At 42.3% G+C, this 27,462-nt stretch overlaps 1 protein-coding gene across 1 annotated transcript; it reads left to right on the top strand.

The window, feature by feature from the left end:
• The first annotated feature begins 930 nt into the window (after positions 1-930).
• RCN1 (reticulocalbin 1) lies at positions 931-27,110 on the top strand. The gene is made up of 7 exons (XM_073347741.1): positions 931-1,038; positions 1,335-1,571; positions 11,738-11,931; positions 16,097-16,275; positions 17,008-17,068; positions 22,712-22,911; positions 23,877-27,110. Exons 2-7 carry the CDS (start codon positions 1,345-1,347, stop codon positions 23,982-23,984), a joined length of 969 nt encoding a protein of 322 aa, XP_073203842.1. The 5' UTR covers positions 931-1,038; positions 1,335-1,344; the 3' UTR covers positions 23,985-27,110.
• Positions 27,111-27,462: the final 352 nt, after the last annotated feature.

Genomic DNA, 27,462 nt, shown 5'->3' with positions numbered 1-27,462 from the left:
GAAGCAGGGCAGGGCTTTTGAAAATGGAGACAAGAAGGTTGAAGTGATGTGTTGAAAGTGGGGTTACCAGTGGACACATTCAAATGAATGGGGAGGGAGGATGCAACAGGGTTAAAGTGACAGGAGAGGAAAATAGTGATCAGGACGTTTATGTATTTGACGTACACGGTAAAGGCACAGTCATAAATAAATACATAAATAAACAATGAACCAGCCTAGCCAACTGTGGTGCTGAGTTTGTCAGGAGAGACAACTCCAAACTCACCGGTAACCAAAGCCTCACTGAAGCAGGCCCGGGATGATCTCCAGGACTAGCTGTGAGGCTGCAGAGAACATTATTCCTGCAGCCGGGCTGAGAATTTAAACGTCCCTCCAATACACAGCTAAAGGCTTCGCCTGCCTTAAACCGATCCCAGATAAGATTGTAGATTGACGAGATTTGTGGCGATGTGCTCTTGTTGCGGTACAAACTGCGAGGCTGCAGAGAAGGTTCCTGTTGCAGTCCGTGAGGATCTGCAATTAGCTCTGATCTTTGTCAGCTTGCCAGGGTCACACAACAATACAGCGGGTTTGCAAGACCCCTCGTTCGCTTCCTGGTGTCACTGTGTGGTTGCAAACTTTAGAGTGTTTGGGGAGTGAAAACAAGTTTTAAAAGCCCCCCTAGCCCCGTGTGTCAAACTTCCTCTGGTTTATACAGAGCAACTGAGCTGTTCCTAGGCTGGAGCCGGGAACTCCCCAGCGGAAACCTTACACCCCGCGCAGCTCAAATCCAGCGCTCTTTGCAACTTTGATGGGGAAACCTGAGCCGCCCTGCAAACGTGGCGATTCAGCCCCCTCCAGCAGGCACAGAGCCTCCCCTGCCCAATAGCAAGCGCTGTAACATCTGGGGGCAGAGCAACCTTTCCTTGCAAACTCTCGCGTGACTGGTTGGGGGGGAGGAAGGCTGAGGGGCTTGCGATCACAGTCCGCAGTGGGTCATTTGCAACTTGCAGTTGCATTCCTAGGGCTGCCTGGGCGATAGACTCTCAGCAACAGCTGGTATGTTGCAAGGGGTGCTGGTGGCGAAGTACAGCTCCACGCTTGCTGTCTGCCCAGAGGTGGGGCGGGCGAGTGGGAGGTGGGGGGTACCAGGCTCAGATGCTGCATGTAGGGACCGGTACTAAAGGTCTCACGCGTGCCGGGGCTTTTGGAGGTGATGCAGCAGGTTGGATGACTTGATCCATGTGTCCGACGTTGACATTTCGTCTCCCCTGATTCCTTATTCGTGACAAGCTCATGCAGCACTTTTCTCTCCCTTTCTTTCCCCCGGGCTGTGGCGGATCCCGCCTTGCTAGGACCAGAGAAATGGGCTTCCAGGCTGCCTGCTGGTTCGTGCTGCTGCTTTGCACAGGAGGGTCACTCAGCAAACCCACTCTCAGGAAGGAGAGGGTCGTTCACCCAGACCCTCAGCTCAGCGATCAGCTGCACGAAGATAACCAAAGCTTCCAGTATGACCACGAGGCTTTTCTGGGCAAGGAGGAAGCCAAGACTTTCGATCAGCTCACCCCAGAAGAAAGCAAAGAGAAACTAGGGTAAGATGGGCTCCTAGGAGAGGAAGGGAACGGCCTCTCCAAGGAGATGAATTACAGGGACCCTGCCGCATTAGTTTAGTGCATAACTTTTTTTTAAAAAGTGGAAGTGAAATGCGGGTATCGAAATAACAATAGGGCGTTGGACCAGCAAGAACCTGCAAGTGTTTCTGGCTGGCTGAGCGCGAGCTCTTGAAACCTCACGAGCTTTAACTGGAGAGGGAAATGCTTTCTGTGGCTTACACCCGTGTTGCAACAGCCCCTAGTGTGAGAAAATAGAGGCTTTCCCAGCCTTGGAGCCTCACTTACTGCAACAGAGGGAGAGAGGACAGAGGAGGCGTGTCCCCCGCCCCAGGAAGCGCCGATAACGTGGCAGAGGGGAGGTCCCGCTGTATCACTGCATAGTAGGGAAAGGATTATTTCAGCGGAAAAAGAGCTGGAAGAAGCTTCAGAGACAAAAGTTTCAATCTTTCTTTCTCTTTGTGTTTTTGTAACGGAAACTTTGTACCAGAGCTAAGGCCAGGCGCGAAGGGTTGTGTGGCACTGGTCAGGAGTGAGAATTAACTCAAGTGCCGCGGGCGTTATGCACAGCTCGCAAATCTCTCCATTGCAAGAGATCTCTGGGGACGGCCCAGGAAGGGTTTGCTGAGTGACCGGGCTTTCTCGAGCCGATCTCCAGTGGCTCAGAGCACTGCCCATCCACTCCCAGGGGAAAAGTTGCCTGCCAGAATTGAACTTTACAGGGTGACATGTGTTTGACCGCAGCCTCTCCTCCCCGAGCCCACACTGATTTTACAAACAAATGCTGAAAACTCAAGGCTTAGTTTCACTCTCTCTGTTTAAATGATCGTTTCTCTTGCTCTCTCCCAGCTTCTCTGGCCTTGCACTGAAGTGCCTCTTCCTCCAGCTGCTGATAGCTACATGTAGCACTGCACCAAGTACTAGATGGACTGTACTATTCAAGCATGCCTTCTCCCATCCCCTGCTGCACTGCTTGCACCTCCCTCTGCACCTGCTCCCCCTTGGCCAGTCCATTTAAAGTGCAGCTGTTAAAGTCAGGCTGCTGGCCTATTGCGCTTACTGTGTCAGTCCTCACTTTGCATCTCTGTTAACTGTCTAAGCTTCCTGTTCTCACTTTTGCTACCCTTTACAACTTGCCTGTTGGTGACTTACAATTAAGGCTAAGATTTAGTCATCAGTATTTTTAGTAAAAGTCGTGGAAGGTCACAGGCAGTAAACAAAAATTCAGGGCCCATGACCTGTCCATGACTTGAACTATATACCCCGACTAAATGTTGGGTGCTCTGGAGGGGGAATCGGGGGTGGCCCTAGGATGCTGCTGATGGGAGGGGGTGCGGGGAGGAGGCGGCGTGCAGCCTGGGACAGCCACTGGTGCTGGGGGGGCAGCACATGGCCCGAGACCACTGCTGGGGCTGCGGAGGGGCAAGACTGCCCCAGCAGCAGCCAGGGCGGCTGGCCTGGGAGCCCCTTGGGCTGTTCGGGTGGCCCTGAGGTCAGTCGCACCCACTGCTGCAGAAGTCATGGAGGTCCCAGAAAATCATGGAATCCATGACAGACTCGCAGCCTTACTTATAATGTTGCCCTCTCCCCTTGCTAACTATAGTAGCTTTGTCCACCTCTCCCACAGCGTGCCTGTTCTTTCTTCCACGCTGCTCCTTCTTCTTGAGACATGCTCCCTGATCTAGTCCATCGCCCTCTCATCCTTCTGATCCCTCCTTAAGACCTACTTCTGTTCTGACATCTATAGGATGGGTAGGTTTATGGCAGTTGAAGAGAGCTGGTTTTATTGATTTAGTAAAGGAAAAACATTTTCATATTATTTTAAGCCTCAAGTTGTGCATCAAGCTATCATGTAGAACCATATGACTGCATTACCATTAGCCTCAGCCTTCCTCCCCCTTCCCTTGCCGTGTTTGTTATACTTACTTATTGCATCTTATTTCAGATGTGAGCGTAAGCTCTTTGAAGTAAGGACTGTCTCGTAGAGTACTAAGCACAGTGGGTCTGTGATCCTGTTGAGTGATACTGAAATACAAGTAATAATAGGTGCTGTAACAAAAATATTGAAAGCATAATTATCATAAATGGGCAACTTGTCCAAATTATTCAAAGGCCTGGAATTAGTACTCAGTACTCCCAACATAAAAAAGCAAACCGTCTCTCTGACTCACATATATTAACATCTTGGGCTTTCTTAGTTTAAACTGGAATCACTTTTAGGCCTGGGCTACATTTGAAGGTTATTCTAGTATAATTATTGGTATTAAGTTATATATGGGTGCCTTATGCCAGTAGTTATTCACCTTCCCATATAGGAATAGCAATACAGGTATAACGGGCACAGCTTTCTTGTGCAGACAAGCCTTTACTACTTTTTCCACAGAAGGAAACAGGAGCTCCATGTAAGTATATATAAATAGTATGAGGTAAATTTAATATTCTAAATCAACACAAAGTGAAATTCAATTTTAAATTATTTCCGTTTTCACCCCATGTATCATGTAGAGGAGATACAGACAGGCACATGTATAAACGCACTAAACCAGCCCTACAATAAATAGCATACTAAACAGGATACCCAGCAATCTTCAGTCTCTCTCACAAGAATACTGCCAATGCATTGTGGGGATTGAGGGGATAATTTACCAATGGTCGTGGTGGATTCTCCATCACTGGCAATTTTAAAATCAAGTTTGGAGGTTTTTCTAAAAGATCTGCACTAGGGGAGTTTATGGTCTGTGTTATGCAGGAGATCAGACTAGATGATCACAGAGGTCCCTCCTGGCCTTGGAATCTATGAATTCCAGAGTTGTGGTTCCCCGGATGAAGAAGGCCCTGCCTCGCATACTTTCTAGATTATACTCGATGAAGTTCAGCATCACCAAACCATACTGGGATGCAGGGCAGCAGACACTCTTTCAGGCATTCTGATCCTATACAGGATTCCATTACCAACACTTAGTCATATTAACTTATCACCAATAAAAAGCAAGAACAGCACTAAGCTGAGGACCTGAACTCTGGTCTCTGGCACATATGGTTCATATTATGTCCATTTTAAACTGAGCTTCAGTTAGGATATTACACCTCTCCCTTTGTTTGTCCCCTTGGACAGAGATCTGAGGAACAAGAAAGTGTACTGGAGTGTTGCTCAGTGACTAAATATCACCTAAGGTAGGACAGCTTCCAACATGCTTCTCCTGTCTCCTACTGTCCATACTGCCTGGGTTTTGAAAGCTCAATCCAGAACTGAGTGCAGCCTTGAAAGAGGAAGTTCCACAGTTTAAACATCCATGAATTAAATGTGGAAATACAGGAATACCCTAATACAGAGATGTTTGAACCATCTTTTCGTTTGTCCACCTCCTCCTCCCTAGTTACTTACATGTTGGTTTCTTTAAAATGGATGACGTTGCCATGCCTTTTCTAATCTCTACTGTTCTCATTTTCAGAATCAGACGCACCCATTGCTCTTTGATTTTCATCGCATTGTTGATCGTTAACCATTAGTGTAATTTGATTCTGCACCTGCCTTTCTTTGGCAGCATCCAAGAGTCTGTACAATATTTAAAGAAAAAAAATCAGCCTTGGTATCTCAAATTTCAGACTGCTCTGGGGCAGGATGGTTTGTGACTTCCTGTCCAAGCAGAATTTCAATACTCCCTGATAAAGAAAACATCTACTGCATTTTTGCTATCAAACAAGTCTCTCCCCAACTCATCTGCCAACAGACTAACTGCTGCTTGCTCCCAGTGCATTTTGGGTAGCTGGAGGTTTGGTAGATGGACTCCTGGCCCCCTGTTGTGGGGTTCAGACTCTTTTTTCCCCAATGATGGGAGAATTCACAGGAAATTCTCATAAGCGTTTGCATCACTCTATATGAGAGTAAGATGCATAAAGCAGAAATGGAGCATAAGCTAATCTCTAGGGCTCCAACTTCAGCTATAATTACAGAGGCATAGTTTTGCTTTTTGATTGATGGGTTATATGGAGTAGGATGCCTTCTAATTCAGTCATTTGTCAGATTTGTCCTGCATTTTGGGGCCCCCTGTCGTTGGGTTTGTTTCACAGGAAATCCACCACTGGTGAGGAGGTGTGATGGGGGTTGCAGGGAATCCATGAAATAGAGGGTGGCACACAGGGAGCTTGTGTGAGGTAATGGAGCGGATGTAAGGAATCCTTGTTGTGTGCAATGTGCTTGGCCTATCAAAGCCACAAAGAATAGAAGTTAATGTGTGTCACATACTTAAGGGAACATTTGGCCTGATCCAGCATTTCTGAGAATGGTTTTGCTTATACTCCTGGGGGAATTCTGTGTCACTGCATATGCACAGAATTCACGTTCCCCGCAGATTTCTTTGCTTCCCTGCAGAAAAATGACTTCTGGTGGGGAAGCAAAGGGAAGCCCACAAGAGTGGTCATGTGCCTCTCTCCGGCAGCACAGGCTGGTTGGTTCGGGTGCCTGGAGCAGCCGGTAAAGACGTAAATCACCACTGGGATGTGTCTGGGAGGGCTGGGTAGTCGTGCATGTGAAAGGGAGAGAGACACTCTGTCCCTCTTGCTCGCTATTGTGGCATGCTTGCAATGGAGAGGCAGGGCTTTGGGGTGTTTCTGAGTTTGGGCATGGGGCAGAGCAGAATGTAGCAGCCTGCCTGCTTAGTGAATTGTTCCCACTGTCTTTGTGAATTCCCCCATGAGTATAAAACAGGTGTAAAAGGCTCCTTTATGTTACCAGGACAGGATGGCCTTATAAATGCTTATGGTGCTTTAGTAATTAGAACTGGTCTAAATTTTTGGACTGAAAAAAGTTCCTATCAAAATGTGCTCCATGAACAGTACGGTACTTACCTTTCTGGAGCCAATATAAATTGTGAATTTGATTCCCCAGCCCTCACTTGCTCTTCAGTTCCTATGATTTATCACTGAGTGAATGGCTGCATATATTTGTTGACTAACAACTAGAAATAAAGGGTCAAACCTAGCTACATTACTATTAGACAAAGGGGGTTTGGAGATTTCCTCCAGTGCTCCCCATTCCCATTCTTCATCCATTGTATTGTATGTTAAATAATTTACCAAAATAATTGAAACTTGCCTGATTATATTGCATTATTTTGACAAATAAAATGTGCAGAATTTTGCAGAATTTTGCAATATTGTGCGCAGAATTTTTCATTTTTTGGCACAGAATTCCCCCAGGAGTATGCTTACCAGCATTTTGAACAGTCTCAAGGTGGAAAACACATCACAGGACAGAAACTGTGCAAATAAAGCCTCTAACGCGATTGGGCATTTTTAGGCCTTTTGCTGCTTTTCACACTTTTGATTAAAATAACTTTTGCAACAGAAGAGGAACTTTAAATATTAAAAAGATGCTTATTATTAAATCACAACAGAAAATACCTTATGCTTTTTAATGCTAGGATCCCCTGCAGCTTTGGTCACAAATGGTATCACTTTTCAGCAAGCTGTTGGCTGTAAGGAGGAGGACAGATTTAATTAAAAACATTATTTTTAAACACTTTTCATTCAGCATAAAAATATTCAGGACCCAACTCTTTAAGGAAACCGAGTGCAGCTTCTTTAACAAGTAATTCTCACACAAATGAGATGGGTATAAACATAACAAAGTCTGCTGTATACCATTGATTTATAATGGAAACACTTAGGCCTGGTCTACACTTAAAAATTAGGTTGACATAGCTCTGGCACTCAGAGGTGTGAAAAATTCACAACATTGAGTGCCACAGTTAAGCCAGCCTAACCTCTGGTGTAGACAGCATCAGGCTGAGAGAAGAATTCTTCCATCGACCTAGCTAGTGCCTTTGCGAGGGGGATTAGCTGCAGTAACAGAAAAACTCCTTTTGTCCCTGTAGGATGTGTCTACACTATGGCAGTACAGCAGCAGACCTGCTGCATTGCAGCTATGCTGCTGTTGTGCCTGTATTGTAGACATGGCCTAAAAAAGCCATGTTCTGCTGTTGCTGTCACACAAAAGAGAGTTGACTAATATACTCGAAACGTAGGCTCATCTACTAGTGAAGAAAAATTTTCTTGGTGGGGGGGAAAAAACCCCCACAGATAAATAAGCCTTAGAGTCATGTAGGCCTTCCAGGCCAGCCCAGTGATAAAACTGCTGTGTAGTCTGATCCTAGTTTGATAAGACATTCAGGTCTGTTGTTTATTGGTAGCAAGATGCTTGCTGAGCTTCTGACACCATATAGGGGCCCAATGTGGCAAATCTTGCTGCTGTGCACCAGACCCAGGCCAGAAGCCAGCAGTGGCACCCAATCCAGCAACCGGGCATACGCACAAAAGGCTGAGGTTCAGAATCCCTCGCCTTTCAGCTCACATTGTAGCTGTGAGTTGTCTGGCCCCTCCTTGTTTCATCTCCAAATGTCCCCTCTACCATATATGTGCAAGGTTCTGCACTTGCAGGTTCTGTGCACTTTCTGCTTGTCCCTCCAGATTTGCCCTCCCTTTGTACAACAGAACTGAACTGATTTCACTGCTAAAGAGCTGGGGGCAGGCTGTTCTCCTAAATGCTTATATTGAACATAGGTCCACTGAGGTTTATATGCTGGGACTATATGCGGTTTGGTGCAGCAAGCCCTTTAGCCTTGAGAGAAAGAGGTTTTTAGTTTTATGGGCTTGTAGGGACAGCTTAACAAGTATTGCATATAATTTTGGTTCTGTAGCATTGTGGCTGTGAGACCTTCTCTGAATTTTCACTTTGTTAAAGAATTAGCCACTTCAAATGGGTCCACTACAACTTCTGTGTTTGAAGAATGAATTTTAGCTGCATTGCAAAGCAGTCAGAAGGCTATTGCTCGCTTGCCACATCATCCTTAAAAAGACATAAGACTTTGTTTCTTACCCACCTTCATTTTAGTAGGAAGCAGACATAGGTCATCTAGATCATTAGCAGAGATGCAACTGAGCTAGAAAAATAGAAGAATGCACTTGAGGGAAAAATAAACAATGCTGGCTACAAGCAGCACAGCTCTTGGCTCTGACCAGTTCTGGAGATACCAAGGAAGTGTTAAAAATAACAAGAGGGTAAAATATTTCCTCTGGCAGAAACATTTCAGTTACTTTTAGCATTTAACAATAGACCAAAATGTCAGCCAGCTCACTTAGGTTGAACACATTGCGGGACAACGATATTGATGCATATGTCCCATTGTGGTGTCAGACTTTCAGGGGAGATTCACTGAGGGATACATACAAAAAGGAAAGGCTGGCTGATCAGGTAGCATGTTCTTTTCTATTTCTCAGGTGAAATTTAGCAGCCCCTCTTTTTGCCCCCTTCAGAAAAGTCTTGGTTATGAATGCAAAAGACAGACTCTGCATGTGTCTGAACCCCATGTCTGTAATGAGATCTGTAAAGATGTAATGTGCTACAGATCCAATGATGATAGCAGATCAAACACATCATTGCTGAAAATTAAATAAAACCCATACTTGGTATTGAACTAAAGTAGCTCAGAAAAGAACACTGCTTTAGATGGAGAGCAATTTTCTGCCCTAGGTGGAAGGAGCAGTTATAGGGCCAGACTCACCCATCCCTTTCTCCATAAAAGATCCTACAGAATTATCGAGTCTTCATTGACCGAAATGTCAGCCAACTCACTTACGTTGAACTCACTGTGGGTCAATGAAGACTCGATAATTCTGTAGGATCTTCTATATTGCTTGGTGGTGGCTGAATTAAATAAAGCCAATCTGGCAGCACCTCGCAGCTGAGACTTCAGTGACTACTAATTAACCTATTTCAAGAGCAGGAGGCCCGCTTTTCCATTGACCAGTGCCCAAAGTATACAAATACCAATAATAGTTTTCATATAAATCTTGCTGGTGCTTCTGTGGTCTTTGGCATATGCTTTATGTCATAGGATTTTAGTGGCCATCCTGCAAATAGTTATGGTCTTGGGAGGACAGAGGTAATGAATGTTATGAGAAAGAGAAAGAAAAGATTGTAAAGGGATTTAAAGTAAACTTAGTTCTTGGGCCAGAAGGTAGCATCACTAGGCTTAATTCAAGGTGGTTTTAATGAAATACTGCTGGGGAAAAAGTTTAGGTATAGTAGAGTATAATATCCCTTCAGAAAACACATTTCTCTTGCTTGTCATAAATACACCATTAACTGATAATTCTCTCCTATAAATATATCCTAATATAAATTGTTTAATGGAGCATTTTTCTTTTTTAAGGTTCCTTAAAGGCCTCAGTTAAGCAAGGCTGTTAACCAGGGGCTTACCTTTAACTTGAAGGCAATGGGACTTAAGTATGTGATTTGCTGCTTTCCTGATTAGGGATTGACAAGGCATATGCTTAAGTGCTTACTGAATCAGAGCCTGGGGCACATTTTCTTTAGGCTTTGTCTACACTGGCACTTCCTCGACAAAACTTTTGTCATTCAGGGGTGTTAACCCCCCACAACGACAAAAGTTTTACTGACGAAAAGCACTGTGTGAACAGCGCTTTGTTGGCAGGAGCGCTCTCCTGCCGACAAAGCCGCTGCCGCTCGCTCATAGGGAGGTGGAAATTTTTTGTTGGCAGGAGAGCTCTCTCCTGCAGACAAACAGCATCTACACTCCGCAGCTTCTAATGGCACAGCCATGTTGCTAAAAGCTGCGTAGTGTAGCCATACCCTTAGCTAGTGAACAAGATGCAAGGGGCACAGTTCTGCCCTTAGCAATACACACACAACTTCCATTGACTTTAATGGGAACTGTGCTCCTGAATCTGAGAGCAGAATTTGGCTCTTTTGAATCCTACTTTAAATATTAAGGACACTAAAAATAATATTTGAAAAAAGGAAAAGACCTGACCAGTGTTCTTCATAACACACATTGCTTTTAGTTATTTCTTATTTAGTAAAGGTACTATTCATTATTCGTACTGTTTTCTTTTTGCATTTTTTTCAGCTTGGAATGTAAAAATAAACACATCACCTTCACATTTAGATTCTCATGCACTGGCAAAGTTGTGGTCTCCTTGCAGGTATAAACAGAAGGGGTTTCATAGTGTTTTTACACTGTTGAGTGTAATGGAGAGATTTAAATATACTGCAAATGTTTCCCTACAAATACGTGAGAGCAACGTATAGGCATAGATGTGTGTAAGCGAGATGTGTCAGAAAGCACAAAAAAACCCAATGGCTCACTACCGTGCCATTGAGTTGATAGAGTAATGAAATACCATCTCCTTTTTTTAATCTGTAAGGAAAATAACTTGTGGAAAATTTATTTTGGGAGAAGCTAAAAGGTTGAGGGAGTTGCCCTCTTTGCATAGTTTGGCAGCTTAGCTTTTGACTACAATAGAGCTTTGCTTAGGGCCTGATCCTGCAAGGTGCAGAGGTTCCTGAGGATTTCTGAGGCCCTGAACTCCTACTGACTTAGGGGCTCTCAGCACTGCTCAGGTGCAGGCTTTGACATCAATGGGCAATAGTGACTGGAGACCCATTGCAGATTACTCAATGTGATGAATTAGTGACAGAGGGCAATCCTGCCCCTGCTACAGAGGGTCTCCTGGCAACACAGTTAGTGCAGATCCTCTCTCTTTCCCCCACAAAAAAAGTGGGGGGCAAGATTGGAGGGGAGGGGCTGTGCAGGTGTTGTGTATCCTGTGCGCTGCACAAAGCCCTGTGTAGATCATCCAATCCTTATACCCTCTTACAAGGAGACCACCCAAGGGAGTGCAGAAACTCCCGTAGGCTTCGGGCTATAGGAACCTCCACTGTGCAAGATGACAGGCTTTCTATGGCCTGGCGGGAAGATACGTTCCGCTTAACAGCTCAGCATGGCCACTGTCTCTGGACACCGAACAGAAGATTTGCCCCTATGTGATCAGACAATAAAAAAAATTAAGGACAGTACATCACCCTGTGTTCTTCGGTCCATCAATTTTGACAATGATAGTTCAGTTTTAATTATTGATGGCAGTGTACTAGCAAATGTCCTATAGTATATTCTGTAAATGTAATGAAGCCTTAGTGATAGGGCATCTCTCTACATCTTTGGCTGGTACCTCTTTGTGGAGGGAGGGCAGACACAGTCAAGGTCTCATGTAGATTAGCAAAGCTGGACCAGCATGTACATTTTATTTCTTTTTACCAGCTGTTAAAGGTGTGTCTCTCTTTGCAGGAAAATTGTTGATAGAATAGACGATAACAATGATGGCTACGTCACAACAGAGGAATTGAAAAACTGGATTAAGCGAGTGCAGAAACGCTACATCTATGAAAATGTGGCTAAAGTCTGGAGAGATTATGACCTAAACAAGGATAACAAAATATCCTGGGAAGAATACAAACAAGCCACGTATGGTTATTATCTAGGTAAGATTAGTCAAAAGGCAACATTTTAGGTTGGAATTTTCAAAAAAGCCTTAGGGAGATAGACATGAAATTTCAACCAAAATCACTGGACACAAGCACATAACTCTCTTAGGAGATTCTAGTCTCATATGAAATTGTAAATTAACATAGTTCAAAGATCAAAAGTTCCTCAGTTGTGCATTTGAAAAATATAGCCAATCTGCACCACGGTCACCTTCTCTATGCATAGGGATTTCAGGAGGGGACAAACAAGTGAATAAAATTTCAAAGCTAAATTAAAAGCCTCTGCTCCTATTAGTAAACTAAGGGAACTGTGTTGTTATTTTTAAACCTTTATTTTAAAAGGAAATACGTTGAGAGACTAGTAAGTATTTGCTGCATTGTTTCTCTGAAGTTATGGTCTGGATGCTAAAAATTTATGTAAGGTCTAAATAGAATGTAATTATTCTGTCAGAACATGCCACAGATTATGATTAATTATAAATGGAAACCCCTAAAGCAATGTTTATTTGAAAGACATGATTCTTTTCTTCTGTCCCCATGGAAAACTTAATCTGATGTGTTTGATATGACAACAGTTCAACAGTTGAGTTTTAGTGTGTTTCACGTACAGATATTGGATGGCATATGTTGGGGTCGGGGCGTCTTGGTCCAGTTCTTATTGGGCAAGTGTCCACCATTGAAACCAGCACTTCTGTTTGCAGTTTCAACAGCAAGGCTTTGGATTGAGGGCCTGATCCAAAGCCGACTGAAGCCAGGTCCTGAATGAATATGGTTCTCTTCTCCTTCCAAGATAGATGTGGACCCTCCATCATGTGGCTGATACATATTTGGGTGGGGTGAGGGAACTTGTGCTGCTACAATTGATACTCCAATTCTCACCAGGGCCATAAACCCAAGCCCCTTCATAAGCACTGAATTCACTCTGAAAAGTTAACTCCCTCTGCATTTAATTTTTTAAAATGAAAATGGCATACATATGTTTTTAAAATGATTACACAAGAAAAAAAGTTCATAACTGATGACAAAAGGTTAAATGAGATACAATTGAAATATTCTACTGCACATCTTATAAAAAAAATACAGATTTCAGATGTGATCAAAGGAGACCATCTGAAGGTTCTTTAATTAGGGCAAGTTGTAATCAGAGAGAGATCCAAAGCACTTGAAGGAAGGTATTGATTGAAGTATATGTCAACATACTGACTTTCATTCTGGGGGAAAAGGCCTCCTACAAATGCAAAGGCTACCTCACACTGCTCTGGATGAAATTCATGTCTGTGCAGAGGGTCAGCACAATTCTTTTGCACCACTTTGATGCCATTTTGAGGGTGTGAGATTCAGGATGTGCCCAGTCTTGTGCTGACTTTCTACACATAGATTTCATCCTGTGTGAGAGCCAGGCTTTAGAGAGCGGTAAATATATCTTGGTCTTGTTTTAATGCACAATTAAAATTCACAAAACCGTTTCCCAAAGTAGTCATTTAAAAATCAGTCTATAAACGCCTTCATTTTGAAATTGTTTTTCAAGATTTTTAATTAGTTTAGTGATGCTATTTTTCTAGAATTCTCATTCGTTTCATACCACTGAGTTTAAATTTCATTGTTTTAAACAAAAATAATTTTTAGGTTCCACCTCGAAGAGAGGTAGCTGCTAAATAAACATTAGTGAGTCTGCCAGTTTCTGAAACCAGATCTCCCTAGTCTCTTCAGTTTTGTTGTTTCTAAAACTGGACAAATTGAGCAGATTAGATTGAACAGTGCAAATTGCTGCACTATACTAAATATTGAAACACCGATTTTACAGATCACATTAAACTAAACTCACAAAATACTTTAATGTGAGAATTTGACCGTTACCAGGTAGCTCCTAGTCCTGTGTTGCGGGAGAAAGGACTGGCTGAACCCAATGCTATTCACTGAATATGTTTTATAAGAGCTCTGTGCCTTGTGCCTGAAAAAAAACTGTCAGTAATAGAAAGAAATGGAAAGTTTCAGGCTGGAATCTTCCACTGAATTTGAGGATTCTACTCCCGTTCCAGATTTGCAAAAGTATGACAGACAGCAAAAGTGTGGGTAAAAAAGGTGACATAGGCAGGCGCTTTCAAACTCATTCTCAGCACAGCAGCCATCTGGTCAGGCAGAAGCTGTGGGGAAGACAAGAAAGTTCTATTCAAGTGCCCACAGAATCATTGCTTAAAAAAAATTGGTACAAGAGACTTCCCTTAAAACCAAAACTAGACCATCTGACAAACCTAACAAATATGAATGGAGGAACAAGAATGGATGGCTCTGAAAGGAGAACAGGAGAAGGAACAGGCGAATCATTCATGATTAAGGCTATGATTTTTGTCATGGACATTTTTAGTAAAAGCCATGGACCGGTAACTGGCAATAACCAAAAATTCACAGAAGCCTTGACCTGTCCCTGATTTTACTAAAAATGTACATGATAAAATGGGGAGGGAGGAGGATCCAGCACCCTGCCCTGCTGTGGCTGGGAGCTTTGCGGGATCCCCCCTGCCCTGGGACTGAGGAGTTCTGGGAGATTCCCCCCTCCAGGCTGCAAGCTGTGGGGGACCCCCGCATCCACAGTGGCTGGGGAGCTCCGGGGTTCCCCTGAACCCATGGGGACCTGCCCACAGCAGCTGAGAAGCTGTGGGGGACACCCCCCATGCTCACCCATGGTGGCTGGGGAGCTGCTGGGGATCCCCCACCGCCCATGGGGACAGAGCTCTGGGAGTCCCCTGCCACCTGCGGGGATGGGGGAGCTCTGGGGGATTTTCCCAATGGCAGCGGGGACTGGGGAGCTGCGGGCGATCCTCTCCTCGCCCGTGGCAGGTGGGGAGATGCAGGGGACCCGCCCTGCCCACGGCAGCTAGGGAGCTGTGGGGCCCCTGCTGCTCCGGGCAGCAGGGGCATCCCGCAGCTCCCAGCTACCACAGGAGGTGGGGGTCCCCTGCAGCTCCCAGCCACTGCGGACTTAAGTCACGGTTTCCGTGACTTCCATGACCAAATCATAGCCTTATTCATGATGTAGGAATTGGAGATGGTAAGTTTAATCTAGCTAGGCATTTTATACTGCATTCATCACTGTGATGCTGGATGGCTGAGATTTGCAATATAAAATCTTTGATTTCTTTTTAGAGATACTAGATAATGCTTTTCTTTTTTTTAAAAATAACAAACCAAACCAAAAAAGATAAGTGAGCTTTTCTAAACTGCTCACATGTCGTTAATAACCTTTAACAGACCAGTGGAATCCTTACACAATCAGACTTGGGCAAGACATCTCTTCGTGCAGGAACACAAGGACACGGTTAATTTTGTGCTTATCACAGTCTTGAAGCTGCTTGGCCCGGACATAAAGGATTTCACAGTCAAAAGCATAGAGTAAACAGAAACCAATTCTCATCATTGAAAAATGTTATCAAATCAAAATTTGCTTGCAGAAACCTGCATTGGGGACTCTTAAGTGACACAGACGTAAGAGATAAAGACTGAGTGATAAAAGCTTCTGGGTCAACAGATTGATGCAGAACGACTTCCATGGAGTTTGAATTGGGCCCTAAACACTATAAGACACACTTTCAGCAGGAAGGGGCAAAGGTGGCAGCACTATACTCTGCTAAACAGAGGAACCTACTTCTCTAAATCCTGTATATTCTATGCAACAAGATCGTGTCAAAAAACAGAACAAACACCTCCCTCCTACAAGCTGGGATACAGACTCTTAACTACCTTATCCGCCCTATACAGCAACAGCCTAAAGCTCTGTACAAGACTTAGCAGATACGTAGTTAACCTGGATCTGAACGACAGTGATTGTTCGTGGACCTTAAGAGACTCTTAATTTCTTAGTTCATGGTAAATTCCACTTGTCCACCTGTAGACCACAATTACTACTAAACTGAGCCAGTCATTTATAAGCACAAACCCTGTGATCACAAACACACTTTAATGGCTGGCCATGAATTTAAGATTTCACAAGGGAAATCCTGACACTTTAGCAGCCATCCTGACAGTGAATTATTGTAATTTTAGAATCTTGCAGGATCTAAGTATTTCAGCAGGTTTTTCTATACACGATCTTTGCAGTGTATGGAGACAATGCAGCAATATTTTCAGAGACGCACACTTCTGAGATTGTCAAATTAATTTCTAGAAAATCCAGAAGAATTTCAAGATGCGACTGATCAACACAGTTTTAAAAAAATGCTGCCCAGGGATGAAAGGCGATTCAAAACTGCAGACCTAGATGGAGACTCAGCTGCCACTCGTGAGGAGTTCACTGCCTTTCTTCATCCGGAGGAGTTTGAGCATATGAAAGACATTGTTGTCTTAGTAAGTAGAGTAAAACCAATTGCATTCCCTTTGTTTTTATTCCTCTGATGACCCTTGATGCACTTCCCTAAACTTTCATTGAAGGATTTTAGAAACAGGCATGCACATAAATAATAGCCAACCCAGGAACAGAAAAGAAAGTGCTTCATGGAATTCATTTCTTTTAGGGCTTGTCTACACATAGAGTTGCAGTGAAATTAATAAACTGAAATAGGACTCTTATTTAACTAGAGTTTAAAAAAAAAAAAGGAATAAAAGTATCCATGGCACCAACTTTCACCGGAATAGCAGAGTTGTGAATAGAATCTGATTTATATCTGTTGGTGCAAGTTTGTATATAGACAAGCCCTTACTTAAAACTTGGAGTTGGTGTCTAGATACAAGAGTGATTGGTGCCACCTAGATAGTTTAACAGCAAAGTGGCCAAATCCATTCATACACATGGAATTTCTTCACTCTGACAGGAGATCTGGGCATTCCTTTGAATACGAAACTCACATTGGAGTTGGTCAGTGTCAAGATTTCTGTGTACCAGGAATACTAAAGGAGGCCATATACCAAATGTGAAATCTTCCAAAAGGGCAGTGAGGATAGCCAAACATGGTACAATAACTCAGGATTTCCCTTAGGATTTCAGTTTTGATAATTTTGAGAAGTGGCACGCAATAATAAAGACAGCTATTGGAATTTTCTGTTATTTCTTGATCATTTTGACAAAAAAATGTTTTCCAGGAAACATTGGAGGACATAGACAAAAACGAGGATGGTTTTGTGGATCAAGACGAGTACATTGGTAAGTGCTGGAATGGAGTTGACTCTCCTTAACATTTAGCACAAGTACTTTAGAAATCTCCACTCCACCAGTCCATCCCCTCAAATCTAAGTCAATTCTTATATCACAAAGAAGAGCACCTCCATGCCCATACTCAGTCATTCTGAACAAGGAAAACCAAATAGTTTCTTTCAATTTTAGGCATATAGTGACACCTATAGCAAAGGTTGCCTAATGCTTTCCATTATAAGACTCTGTTTTTAGTTTCTTATAACTTTGGCAAACCTAAATGGTGAGGGCTGATTTTTTTTCCATGCCCGATGTCTGCCTAAAAGTTGTGTTGTCCTCTTCCCACCCCCGGGGAAGTCAGCTAAAATGGTTCAGCCATTTCCAAGGAAAAGGTTAGAGAAAAATGTTGTTTCTCCCATGTTAATTTCCCCCCCCACACACAACTGTTTCCTTGTGACGCTCTAGTCCTTTCATGTTTTGGAGTGAAGACTTGAAATTTGGCGAGGGAGGGGTGGAAAGGGTCAGCATCTCATCAGAGATGTGCCTTTTGCAACACCTGTGAAAATATGGCCAAATTACAAGTCTCTGAAAAAAATCACAGTTCACATATGCTCAGTCTTGCTAGCATTTGGCAACTAAATTCTCTGAAGATTCCATCTGCGCTGACCATGCTTCATCCTCAGGCTTCTGCTCAGCTGCCATCCCCATAGTAACTGATCATTCTCCACCTTTGGGCTGCAGGGGTTGAGCTGGGGGCAGGTTGTTCCTCCCAAGAGCCTGGGCTCCCTGCTGTGATGTCAACGCTTCCTTGTTGGAATCCAGGCAGCATGGAGGAGCCTTCCTTGAGTGCAGAGGGAACGCGAGGGGGAGGAGGCAGAGTGGGTAGGCAGAGGAGGGGTTGACATGTGGCAGGGAAGTGGATTGGAGCAGGAGCAGAGGTGGGACATGATATAGAGGTGGGATAAGAACAAAATGCTCAGTGAGACAGGAGCCAAGGATGGAAAATTGTGTGTGTGCGCGGTGGGGGGAGGGGAGAGCAAGAGCTGGAGGGGGAAGGATACAAGCAGGTTGGGGATTGTTGGAGGTAGGGGGTCTTGGCAAGAGCTGGGTAAGGGGCAGAAGCAGAGGGAGGAGATGGAAAGGAGACAGGGAAGGGACACAAGAGAAGGAGCTGGGGAAGGCCAGGAGCGGGGGTTGGGGACTGGCAGCAGGGAAACAGGGGCAGAAGCTGGGCAGGGGCTAGAAGCAGAAGAGAACAGGGAGAAACTGGGGCAGAAGAGTCTATAACCGTTAGCAAACACTCCCTTACAGAACTAGAATTGAACCTTTTATTTGAGTCTCATCATTCCTTTGCTGTCTAGCAAATAGCTGTGAAACCCGCTGAGAAAATGGGCCTCTCCATTCTTTCTAGTGCCCAGTCCATATAAGATAACAGCCTTCTACTGCTACCAATTAGGACTGTCGATTAATCGCAGTTAACTCACACGATTAACTCAAAAAGATTAATCACGATTAAAAAAATAAATCAAAAGATTAATTGCAGTTTTAATTGCACTGTTAAGCAATAGAATACAAATTGAAATGTATTAAATATTTGCGGATGTTTTTCTACATTTTCAAATATATTGATTTCAATTATAACACAGAAGACAAAGTGTATAATGCTCACTTTACAGTGCAAATATTTGTAATAAAATAAACTAAAGAAATAGTATTTTTCAGTTCACCTCATACAAGTATTGTAGTGCAATCTCTTAACCCTGAAAATGCAATTTACAAATGTAGATTTTTTTTTACATAACTGTACTCTCAGACAAAACAATGTAAAACTTTAGAGCATACAAGTCCACTTAGTCCTACTTCTTGTTCAGCCAATCGTTAAGACAAACACGTTTATTTACATTTACAGGAGATAATATTGCCCACTTCTTATTTACATTGTTACCAGAAAGTGAGAGCAGGCATTCTCATGGCACTTTTGTAGCTGGGATTACAAGGTATTTATGTGCCAGATATTCATATGCCCCTTCATGCTTTGGCCACCATTCTAGAGGACATGCTTCCATACTGATGACGCTTGTTAAAAAAATGTGTTAATTAAGTTCTTGACTGAATTCCTTTGGGGAGAATGGTGTGTCTCCTGCTCTGTTTTACCTGCATTCTGCCATGTATTTCATGTTATAGCAGTCTCGGATGCTGACCCAGCACATGTTGTTCGTTTTAAGAACACTTTCACTGCAAATTTGACAAAATGCAAAGAAGGTACCAATGTGAGATTTATAAAGATAGCTGCAGCACTCGACCCAAGGTTTAAGAATCTGAAGTGCCTTCCAAAATCTGAGAAGGATGAGGTGTGGCACATGCTTTCAGAGTCTTAAAATAGCAACACTGTGATGTGGAAACTACAGAACCCGAACCACCAAAAAAGAAAATCAACCTTCTGCTGGTGGCATCTGACTCAGATGATGAAAGTAAACATGTGTTGGTCCGCACTGCTTCGGATAGTTATCGAGCAGAACCCATCATCAGCATGGACACATGTCCTCTGGAATGGTGGTCGAAGCATGAAGGGACATACAAATCTTTAGCACATCTGGCACATAAATATCTTGTGATGCCAGCTACAACAGTGCCAGGCAAACGCCTGTTCTCACTTTCAGGTGATGCAGTAAAACAAGAAGTGGGCAGCATTATCTCCTGCAAATGTAAACAAACTTTTTTGTCTGAGCGATTGGCTGAACAAGAAGTAGGACTGAGTGGACTTGTAGGCTCTGAAGTTTTACATTGTTTTATTTTGAATGCAGTTATTTTTTTGTACATAATTCTACATTTGTAAGTTACACTTCCATGATAAAGAGATTGCATTGCAGTACTTGTATGAGGTGAATTGAAAAATACTATTGCTTTTGTTTTTTACAGTGCAAATATTTGTAATAAAAACAAATATAAAGTGATCACTGTACACTTTGTATTCTATGCTGTAACTGAAATCAATATATTTGAAAATGTAGAAAACATCCAAAAATATTTAAATAAATGGTATTCTGTTATTTTTAACAGCACGATTAATCATGCGATTAATCAAAAAATTTTAATTGTGCAATTAATCATGATTAATTTTTTTAATCGCCTCATAGCACTACCACCAATTATTCTGTTAGCTCAACTAGAGGACAGTGGTGTAGCTCTAAAGATCCCAATCCTGCTGATGATGGGGGGTGGGGGATTAGTATGGTTCCACAGGATGGAATTTTTGGTTTTTCAATTTTTACATTTTTATAAACTTAAGAATTTGCATTAAAAATAAACGGTTACCAGGACATTAAGTTTGCAAAGGCAAGCACTCAAAAGTTGTGAAATACCTGAATTAAAGGTTAGCTGTGCACCACTCTAGTGGCACAAAGGGAGCAGAATGGGAAAGTAAACTGCAGGTCTGTTCTTGCAAGTTATTTTGGTCAAACTTCAGGCACCTTTGGGTTTTTTGTTTGCTTTCTTGCTCTTAGAGCCAGGAAGGCACAGTGGCAGCATAAGACTGGGGTTCAGCAGTACAGGATGTACGTGTTACACTTGTGAAATGTCATGCTGAAGCTAGCGTCTCACTCTGCCCCTTTGTAATTTATTTTTTTAATCAGGAAAGTCGCACCATAAAAGCATTGGACCAAAGATAAAATCTTTCTGTTTCTAATGCTACTGTAAAGATTACTTCATCACACACAATCAAGAACAATATCCACACCTTAATTAATGGTAGGGGGTTCTATTCCTTGAAATTATATTTAGCCTTAAGATGTGAATGCTTTTGTCTGATTGAAATAACAGAGCAGCATAATTTCCCCAGTAATTTAAGTTTATTCAGTGACACTACCTACATATAATTACAAGGTAGTTGTCAACATTCGTTACCATGTGAATGCTGGTTCCTCTTGTCTCCTATAGATAGGAGCATAGAATGTTCTTGTCACGACCACCTCACGTTGGCAAAGATGATAAAATCAAATTGACAGGACGTGTCAGTTGCTTCAAATAAACAACGTAACTCTTGTGCGCTTGCACTTATTAGAAAATAAAATAAAGAGTAACACTGTGTAGTTCTTGAAGTTTTCTTGAACAGTTGGGAAAATCTGTGGCTAAATTATCGTATATGCTTTGATTAGACTAAATAGAGTAGTATTTTTTTGTTGTTCTAAACAATGGCTATAGTCCGTCATACCCACATTTTTGCTGTGTGTAGATTAAAAACAAACAAACAAAAATTCCCCACAGACATTGCACAGCTTGTGTTCCCCCCCCCATCAAGGGCCCAATCTAAAGTCAATTGAAGGCACTGACCCTTCTCCACTGACTTCAGTAGGCTTTGGAGCAGGTCCCAAGAAAGTTTAGAAACTAAAAATTCCCATTTGTGTTTATAACACCTAGACAGAGTGGGCCAAATTCCCACTAAAATGGGCATACGCAGTTCCATTAATGTCCTGGGAGTTACGCCCACTTATGGCAGTGGAGAATCCAGCCTCATACAGTACATGCATGTGGTTTTTATTGCTAATTTTGGACCAAATCCTCAAGAGGGTTGCACCTGCACCTCCCATGGGTGAAACTGGCCTCAAGCTTAGCCTGACCTAGGAACATGTGAACAATCTTGACAACCAAAACCACATTGGGCTGCGAGCAGAGGCCACAAAATAGGTTTCAGTTTTAAATAGGACAATGGTAGAGGTGCGGGGGTGGGAAAGAATGAGCCTCGCTGAGAGGGGGAGTTGATTGGTGTGCGAGTCCTGATGGGAGGACCAGGGCAATGAGCAACAGAACTGATCATCCACTGTCTATCACAAGTTGTTTCCCTAGCCCAGGTCGCCGATGAGTGAGCTGTATCATGTCCATAAGGTGTGGTTTCCACACAGTAGGTACCTCTCTGATGTACATCTACTCATGCTGCATCACAACTCTTCTAATCCTTTCCTAGTATAGCGCAGCCCCTTACCTTCCAGCGCAGTTTGCTGCAGTTTGTTCAGTAGTCCAGGGCTAAAAAAGGAACGTATCTACTCAGCTGTATTTCTCTTACACAGAGACTTCCATAAAAGCAGGACAAAAGCCATCCAGTTCCATTTAGCAGATTTTTGTTTCCTTAAGTTTCCCTGCACCTTTTATTCCCTCATCCACTCTCTGGTTGGATTCTGATGTTATCGACAAAGACAGTTGCTGGCAGGGACAAGATGCAATGCTGCTGTGGGTCCTCTCCCCCTTCCCCAGTACATCTGAGCTCATCTTGAAAGAGCGTGAGTGCAGATTAAGAGAGGATCCTGAAGAAGAGCTGTACGCCTTGCTTGTCACCTGGGTAAAAAAAATCACTAGGTGAAGACATTTGGGGCCCATTTGCTTTTCAGTTACAGCTGGGGCTGCCCATTAACTTAAGTGGCATTGCACAGGCATCCTAAAAGGGGGATATGAAAATGGCTAAAACTAACAATGGTGAACCATTTGAGCGAAGCAAGGTGCATATCCATGTGCCCATTCCTTTTCCGCCTGTGCCCTGCCCCACGCAACATACAATACCTCTGTGCAAGCTATTCCTCTGATACTTCTACTACTAGCCTGCCTTCATTTTGTGCACAATTTGCAAGCTAAACAGGACTTTGAAACCTTTTGTTTCCCCTCCAGCTGATATGTTTGCACATGAGGAAGGTGGACCAGAACCTGACTGGGTAATTACTGAACGTGAGCAGTTTTCTGATTTTCGGGATATAAACAAGGATGGGAAGATGGATAAAGAGGAGATTCGGCACTGGATTCTCCCACAAGACTATGATCACGCACAAGCTGAAGCTAGGCACTTAGTCTATGAGTCGGATGTAGACAAGGTACTCATTGCTCTGGTATATTTAATGAATGTAAAATTAAGAGTTTAACTGGTTCCCTTTACATAGTGTTCAGCCAGCAAGAGATGATTCTTAATGACTTTTCTTATTAGTACAGTCTGAGTAGAACTAAAGATGATCAAAATGATTCTGCTCGTGCCTTACTGCAACAAAATAAATTTGAGTTGATAAAAGTTAGAAACCAAAAGGAATAGCTGATAAAATGACTATGAACTCAGGTAGGCCCACTGGCTGACCAAGTGCTAGAGAGCTTTCCAACCTATGTCCCTACCCCCAAAAATTCTAACAGATTTTTCTCTTTTGAAATGGACATGGACATTTATGTATTAAACTGGACTAAGAGATAAATAGGAGAGAGATGAAAAATAGAAGACTATAAGAAATAAGACAAATTTGCAGCTTAAGATCTGGCCCATCCCTTCTGCGTCCACTATGACCGGGGACTAATAATTCAGCAGCACCTGGTTAGGAGCCATTGCTCAGCGGGATTGTTCCCCTCTCTAAACCCTGCTGATGCTCCACTGCTGGAGTTTGGAAGATCAAGACTCCCTTATATAGGGCTGAATTTAGAAGGATTTCCCTTCAGTTGTTAAATGTAGGTGATCATCATCACCAAAAACAAACAGACAAAATATTTTTCATATTAATAATCAAAAAGAAAAAGTTAAAAACACAGGTGAGGTTGCACAAGTAGAGAAGTGGCACACTCCTACTGCTGAAAGTTCTGTGTAGGAATCAGTTAATTATGAAATACTTTGAGTGAAATGCAGACCTTAGTGAAATCAATGGGAGTTAGGCCATTGACTTCCACTAGGGGCCAGCATTTCACCCACTGTCTGCAGCCTCTGGAGAATTTTCTCCTACTTGGCATCTCGGAAACCTGTACTGATGTTTCTTTTACCTGGTATTTAAAATGTTCTAATAGAGACTTTTTTTTTTCCTCCCAGGATCAAAAGTTAACCAAAGAGGAGATTCTAGAGAACTGGAACATGTTTGTTGGCAGCCAAGCTACCAATTATGGGGAAGATCTCACAAAAAATCACGATGAACTATGATATTTTTTACAACTCAGTGTGGCACAGACTGTTCAGTTTCTCACCACGTTAATGAAGTCACTGTGGTTTTTTCTGGCTGAATAACTTACACCAATATGTTTTTAACAAAGCAGCTTATTACCTCAGAAACGGGGTAGAAATAGCCTCTAACTCTGCACCCTTAAATGCAAGAGCTAGTCACTACAATTTTATTTTAAGAACCCCCTCACTGTTCTGAATCGATTGCAGTATCACTTTGGGAATGAACTTCTAAGATTTAGTTCTTAGGGCTCATTAGAAGTTTTTCACATTTTCTTTAAATACCTTTGTTTTTCCTGTAGGGAAATGCAGTTTTGATCAGGAAGCAACTTATTGAATGTTTAAACAGATTCTGAGTTTAGTATTGTGTTGTTTTTTTTAAAAGATAGTAACTAAGAATTTAGAACTGTATTCTCCCTTTCCCATGTAAAGGAGAGATCTTACCTGATAAGAGCCATGGCCTTTTTTCCTCCATGCTGTAGTCTTTCCTCCTGGTTGGGTCCAGAGGTGCTGAATGAATAAGACCTCTTGGAATACAGACATGTGCACCAGCCCTATGGATCTTAACCACTTGAGTGCAACACCTACAACTAATCACTGCCCCCAGTTCCCTTTCACTAATCAGTAGCAGCACATCTGTCACACTGGCTGTCACCCCACAGTTGTTTTTTGATGAGGACAATAGAGTCCATGCTGACCATTACTACTACAGAGGTAATATAGGATCATTGACAAGAATTATGGCACATGGACCTTTGTTTCCAACTCATCCCACGCTTTGTACAAGAGACACACTCCACTTTTACTATGTAGGGCCTTTGCTGACTCATTCATGTCATGTGGAAAAGAAATGAGCATCTACCCTCTGGACCCTTCTTGAGCTTCTGGGCCTTCTGTTCTCCTCTGTGCTGCATCAGGGATGCATGTGGTTTAAAGTGCTGGTTTGTATATATACACACACACATTTATATCACCAAGTTGTACCATAGGTGGATGATTTTCCTTCAGAACAGTAAAACTTCCATATGGCTGCATTTTTTTACTGGATAATATGAGCTGTTCTTTTTTATGTACACTGTGGGTTTTTTAGCCCCTGTACTGAGTTGACAACATGCACAACAAAACCATGACTTTCTTTTTGATACTATGAAGGTGCAGAAATGTTAATAGAGGAGTCATGTGGGAGGGGGAAGTAAAGACAGGAACCAACGGCAAGCTTTTAAACTGTAGCTCCAAAACTGTGGTCTCCAGAACACAGGTAGTCCATGAAGCACTTGCTGGTAGCCCACAGAGAGCTGGCTGGGGACATGCCATGGTTCCTTCTTGTTTCCAGCTGATAATGTATTTTTTAGCTTCCTTTAGTGTGATTTATGTTCCATGTAAACAATTGCTATATTTACCAGTAGGCTGTAATTGGCAGGGGAATTTATCTGCACATGCGTGAATAGCAGGAGAGGCATCCACAAGACATTTCCTCTAGGATGTGTGCTCCATGTTTTGAAAAAAGCTTGAGAACCCCATTTTAAACACTGAGCAGGGTCATTCTGCTGGTGACTCCACATTTGGGGATATTATTTTTGGATGCAAATTAATTTCAAGGCCAACTAAAAAATTAAAAAGTGATAATCTAAGCCAGAGGGAAAGAATCCTTAAAAATACATTTCTGCTTTGAAAGTGACTAATAGTGACTGTGTAAAAATGGTACCTTTTTACTCAATGGTGTATACACCTTGTTCTGATCCTCTACGTATGGTTGAATTTCTCCCCATGTGCATATTCTGAATTATATCTGCAGAGTTAAAACAACAGAAAATTTGTGCTCCTTTTTACTCCAGTTGGCAATGCAGAGTCAATGCAGCTATGGGAGAATGAGCTGGAGTCTGTTCTGATGTATGAATTATCATTCAACAGAATTGTGAACTAAGTTCCAACTGTAGGCTCAAATTCTTTCTTCGGCTATAACCATGCAACTCCAAGGTATTCAAGGCAGGCACGGGGATCACTGGGTGTGTAATCTGCCTTGCATAGTCATACACTGGTAATAATACAGTGAGCCAGAAAGAACACAGCTTTTATCTCTGACAGATCATGTGTGTGTTTTCTGTTTGGTTGGGTTTTTTTGTAAACTGAGCAGATTTGTTCTGGAAATTGCTGAAAAGGCAACCCTGGAACCACCTCTTCCATAAACAATGTCATTTTTACAGGATCACTTTTCAGAGAACAAGTGCACTTTAGGTCATCCTCTGTTTCAATTCAAACTAGATTCCATCTAGTTTCGGCTGGTATAGATAATCCTGATAACATGTTGTAGCTTCTTGATTTCTGCCTTACTATGACATTGCCTAAAATGTCTGCTAAAACCCCTGCTTCTTACACTAAAATGCAGTAGGACAAAATGTGATAAGCCATAAGCTAACACTTTTGTCTCTGCTCTTCCAGTACCCATGAGTCACAGTGATGCTTCCATGCAATGTTATCTGTGAAACAATAAACCTGTGTCCTGGAACAGAATCAGAATTTCTCTGCAGTGTTAGTTTATTATTTGACTTTGGAGCCACATTACTGCATACTTCATTCGTCATAAACATCTCTGGGAGTGTTCATCTTGAATAGTGGTTTCATATTGAGATTTATTTTTTTAAAAAAATCTTGGAATGCTTCCCACACACAGATAGGAGATGCAGTAGAATTGGCATGTGCTAAATGTTTCAGACAAAATGCTCTTTAAAAAACAACCAACCAACCAACCACAAACTCAAAGGCGGGCTGGGGGCTGAAACAGGAGGCATCAATGTCTTCATCCAAACATGATACTGCTGAATCTACCATATTCTGTTTATACAGCGCTGCATGCAAGTTTTGACAAGCAAACAAAGTTTCTCCTGTATATTTTTGGATATTTGAGAGCACCAAGACCAGACTCAAACAGGACACAATTCTGCAGCCCTGTGTCTTCTGAATTTCTAATTATTCATGTAATATCCAAATACAAAAGTAGGCTCCATTGAAGTCAGTGAGATTACTCACATGAGTATAGCCTGTAAGCTTAGGCCTATGAAATTTTACAGAAAGATTTAAATAAAATAAATGAAAATGTTAAATAGATTTTAATATGTCCATTTGTGGAAAAAAATCATCGCCTGATTAAAACTAGATTAAAATAATTAGCTAATCAATATTAGTGAATAACCTTAACATGACCATGCACATTTACATTTTGCTTTATAAAATATTTAAAAGGTATTTAGAAAGACAGCTTACAATTTCATTCATTCTTTCTGCAGTTTTTAAGTTTTACTTACCAAGGCTCAGTAATACAGAGTACATTTTGTGTACTAAATCCTCCTTTCAACCTCAATGTACTAAGAAAGAGTAACTCTAAAATAGACTAGAGCTTCTGGGTTTAAATTTAACACTATTTAAGGAAAGCAAACCTTTGCTAGGGGATATAACTGTTAAC

This window comes from Lepidochelys kempii, chromosome 6 (genome assembly GCF_965140265.1).
Source record: "Lepidochelys kempii isolate rLepKem1 chromosome 6, rLepKem1.hap2, whole genome shotgun sequence".
Taxonomy (NCBI): Eukaryota; Metazoa; Chordata; order Testudines; family Cheloniidae; genus Lepidochelys; species Lepidochelys kempii.
This window is presented reverse-complemented; position numbering and strand designations above follow the sequence as displayed.